The sequence below is a fragment of the Cynara cardunculus genome (genome assembly GCF_001531365.2).
Source record: "Cynara cardunculus var. scolymus isolate 2C chromosome LG 1, CcrdV1, whole genome shotgun sequence".
NCBI classification, from domain to species: domain Eukaryota; kingdom Viridiplantae; phylum Streptophyta; class Magnoliopsida; order Asterales; family Asteraceae; genus Cynara; species Cynara cardunculus.
Genome location: NC_037528.1, coordinates 29,485,077 through 29,489,480, shown reverse-complemented (window position 1 = coordinate 29,489,480; position 4,404 = coordinate 29,485,077). Strand labels below are relative to the sequence as shown.

General features: G+C 36.3%; 1 protein-coding gene across 2 annotated transcripts in view; it reads left to right on the top strand.

Moving 5' to 3' along the window:
* Positions 1-4,120, top strand: part of LOC112510549 (signal peptide peptidase-like 3) — a 45,188-nt gene extending 41,068 nt beyond the window's left edge. For both annotated transcript variants that reach the window (XM_025116022.1, XM_025116013.1), the window contains exons 13-14: positions 3,249-3,332; positions 3,794-4,120. In XM_025116022.1, coding sequence (XP_024971790.1) covers positions 3,249-3,332; positions 3,794-3,894 — 185 coding nt within the window. In that variant the 3' untranslated portion in view covers positions 3,895-4,120. The remainder of the gene's footprint in view (positions 1-3,248; positions 3,333-3,793) is intronic.
* The last annotated feature ends 284 nt before the right edge of the window (positions 4,121-4,404 follow it).

Here is a 4,404-nt window from a genome sequence, read left to right as displayed (position 1 = left end):
CATATATAAATGCATAACTACGTACATATATAATACATAAGTACGTCATGTATATATATGCAAACATATATCAAACACATGTATTTATAGATAGATATGTCCCAAGTAGACGAAGGATCGTATTAGAATTCGAGCTAAGATGAGAAGTGTAAGAAAGGATTTGGACCCTTGATCACTTTTAATCCCAAAACAACCCATGAATGGCGCTTTAGAAGAGAATTGATCCGGTGTATCTCATTAGTGTTGATCTAGTGGTTCTCTTCAATTAGGATTGAACCAAGGGTGGAGATCCCTTCGTACCTTTCTCACCATAACTTTCATTCTCACCGGAACCAAACCCGTCTTGCGTATGTAATATACATATGTTGAGGAAAGCTATTTTAGGAACCTAAAATTGATTAGGAACCCGGGAACCGCCCCCAACGCTCCTTTTCCATCTTCAAGATAAAGATTCATCATAAATAACACGTTCATGATGAATATGGAAGTGTTACTCATGAATTGCACATTCATGATGAATATGGATGCGTTATGGACATGTTATTCATCATGAATCACAAACTCATGATGAATATTCTAAAACATAATGATGAATAACACATCCATGTTCCTGATCAATATGTCGTGTATCACGCTGTGGGCGGTTCCCAGGTTCCTAATCAATTTTAGGTTCCTAATAGGACCTGTCACGACATATGCATATATTGTATATATATATATATATATATATGTATGCATATGCACAATACATAAGCATACATATATTCTATTCTTTCAAAGAAAGAGATTTTATGCCTTATAAACCCCTAGTTTCATTTTGGTGGACCTTAGTATCATGGGGTTATATTTTGACTAACCGACCTGTGGTCTTGAAACACCTCACCTGGGTTCTTGAGATGCTAATAATACTAATTTACTTGACTGTGATCTTGAATAAGATGAGCAAATCATATTTGAAATAAAATGAACTTGCATTACTTGGAGTTCCTGTGAGCCTTCTTTGATACATTGCTTAGATGATTGATAAGGGAGGAGTTCGTCCTTGTTACTAGAGTTGGCAAAGCATTATAGTCTGAGGAATTTTCTAGCTTCTACTACATTGGAGTTGGCAAAGCATTATAGTCTAAGGAATTTTCTAGCTTTTACTACTATGATGCCTCAAAAGTACTTCATGATTAATATAGAATACTACTTGATAGACAATTTCTGAAGGTAATCATCAATATATATATATAAGAAGGCTATAACTAGATTTGATGAGACGGCTTCAGCCATGGTTATCTTTTTTCTTCTACTTTTGATTTATCTTTAAATGATTACATGTAAAATCAATAGCATGGTCATCAACTAATAATAAAACCCATCTAGCACCGGCTATGCTTGGAATATGGATTGCCCCCAAATGTCACCATGGACAAGGGAGGAAGGGTGACTTGGTTTGTATGATCGTGGTGAGTATGTATTACGAGTATGCTTGGCCATTTGACAAACCTCATATTGAAATAATTTGGGATTTTTATTTATGAAGAGAGATGGGACCCATTCATTTCAAATATGAAAAATTGGGATGACCTATACGAAAGTGCCACATCATGATTTCACTGTCTTTATTAGATTGACTAGAAGACTTAAAACTATGACATAACGAATTATGATGACCGACGAAATGAGTTGAAGGAGTATCGACATCCAGGACATCAAGACCTGCAGCACGTCAGCATTGCCATCGTCTTCCTTGACCAAGTCCAGTCCTGCAATATACAAGAATTAGGAAGGAATTTAGTTGCACAATTTAAGTCACGATTCAGTTTGTTGACTGATATGATATTACACTCAAGTTCTGGCACAAATAACAGTGATTTGAGTGTTCAATGGTTCCTGTTCCAGCCACTTTGGTATGTGTACTATTAGCAATATGTACGGTTTGAAGGCTGGTACAAGGAGAATAAGTTGAGAAAGGTGATTGGTCACTGTCATGTGGTTGGATGCACCTGAGTCAACAATCCAAGGCGAGGAGGATTTTGTGGAATGAAGTGTAGCGTTATTGGAGCTTTGAACATATTTTTTTTTTCTCTCAAGTAGTTTAGCCAAGACAAGATGTTGAAGGAGTCTTGGGAATGGAAGTGGACAAATCCGTGGATAAGAGATCTGATTCCCCCATGAAGAGAGATTTTGAGAGATAGGATGAGCAGATTAAAGAAGACGATGACTTGAGAGAAAATAGGATCTCTATCCTACAACTCTGATACCATGAAGTTGTTTGAGATGTCTAAGAAAAGCTTCTATTCCAACTTGAATACAATGTACAACATATTTTATATGCAAGCAAATCTGTAACGACTTCTATAATAAAATATACTACAAATTTTATCTAATAAAAGAGAATCACTAATTATGTAACTGATTGCTAAGAATCAGCTTACAGATTATATGATATCCTAGCTTGATTTTCTGCAAATGCTTACTCGGGTAAGTGCTTACCAAGTCACATTACCTTACCGGATGAATACGGCAAGGACCAAGAATCTTACCTAGTAAAGCGAAGGCAAGGACCGAAAGTCTTACCCGGTAAGTAATGACGACGACTCTTACTACAGTTAGCGTTTGCCGGGTAAATTGTTACATACAGTGTCGTTTTTTGGTAGATTTAAATCTTACCCGGTAAGTAAGCGATAGCGTTGAATTTTACTGTTAAGCGCTTATCGGGTAAGTGTTTAGGTAAACGGCCCCTTGCTTTTTTTATATCCATCGTGACAAGTGCGGTGTCGTTGCTTAGTTCTACATAATATCTAGACCTTCAATGGAGAATGCTTATCGCGTTGCCTAGTAAGTATGAATTGGATAACAAATTAACGTCCTTGTGTCTTATGGGAACATTCACCTACTTAAAATTGGGGGTATCTCCTTTCCCCATGGTTGCATCTGCGTATTTTCCTTTGTACCTTCCTTGTATCCCTTGTTTTATGAGGGACACGTTGCCATGACCTTTTGCATCAGAGACTTGTCCTTGCTATAGACACCATGCTACTCGACCACCTGCATAGGCAAAAGAACATTATTTTGGTCTCATAGAATTAATCACTCTACCATTTGGGGTTGCCGTCAGTGTACACCAATACCCTCAGATCCCAGTATTGGGAGGGATATATTGGGCTCGTTTCATTTGGTTTGATTTTATCATTAAATATGTTTTCTGTACAATTGAAGCTGTATAAATAGTTTTCATAAAAAATGTCTCTTTTATGCAGGCCTCTTGTTAACATACTTGGGATTGTACTTGATGGATGGGCATGGCCAACCTGCTCTGCTCTATCTTGTTCCTTGTACGTTAGGTATATCAGTTACCTTTTGTTTTTTCTTTTGTTTTTCTGCTGCTTACTATTTACTACCTCCATCCTAAAGTAAATCTTCACAATGAAAAATGTACGCATAGAAATGTGTAATTATTAACACTATATTTAATCAACAAATTTGACAATTTTACCCTTAATAATAGTAACGAATTTCTCCATTTCATAATTAAGATTTAAGGGTAGAATTGAAAAGTAGGCACTTGCTTTTGAAAGTGAACACTTATTTTGGACAAACTAGAACTAAAAAATGTGAGTTCTTGGGATAGAGGGAGGGAGTATTTTCTTCCCTTTTTGCACAAGCCAGGTTCTTGGCAAAACAATCACAATATCCTTCAGGGTAGAGCATACATCCCCTCTTTTAGAGTAAGATATACCGGGTTCGTTTAGTTTCGTTTGAAAGAGATTATTGTTTAAACTTCCGTTTTCCATGTTATTTGCAGGAACTTGTATCGTACTGGGTGTAGTGAGAGGCGAGATGAAAGAACTTTGGACTTATAACGCAACTGAATCAAAGCAAACCTTTGGAGAAGAATCAGCTTGATTAGAATCCTATTTACTTTATCTCATTGTTGCAAAGCAAAGTATTAACTTCCGTTCCTACGCTTCATATGCATGTAGATAGATCTTGTGCACCAAACTCAAGATCTAACTAGTACTACTGGTGCTATTAAAATCAAATTTGCAAATACACTTACATGTCCTACTTTCGGGCCTAAGCCCATACTATTTGTTCTGCCATACTTTACGTGAGCTTTACTTCTTGAGTATCCTATGCGTATTCTTAGCAATAACACTAATCACCTCTAAGATAAGGTAATTGGATCAAGTACGACTACACTTAAACTTACTGCATCGTATAATGTTATACTGTACTTATGATGTGGTACGTTGCATCTAATATGTATTAGCTTAGACCAAAGATCATAACTTATTTCTCTTGAAGTATGACTATGATATCAACTTGTAACCTCCTCTTTTCACCATGAGAAATGCAACATCATCATCAACAACTTTCCTATAAATATCCTAAATAACGGCTAAATTATAAATC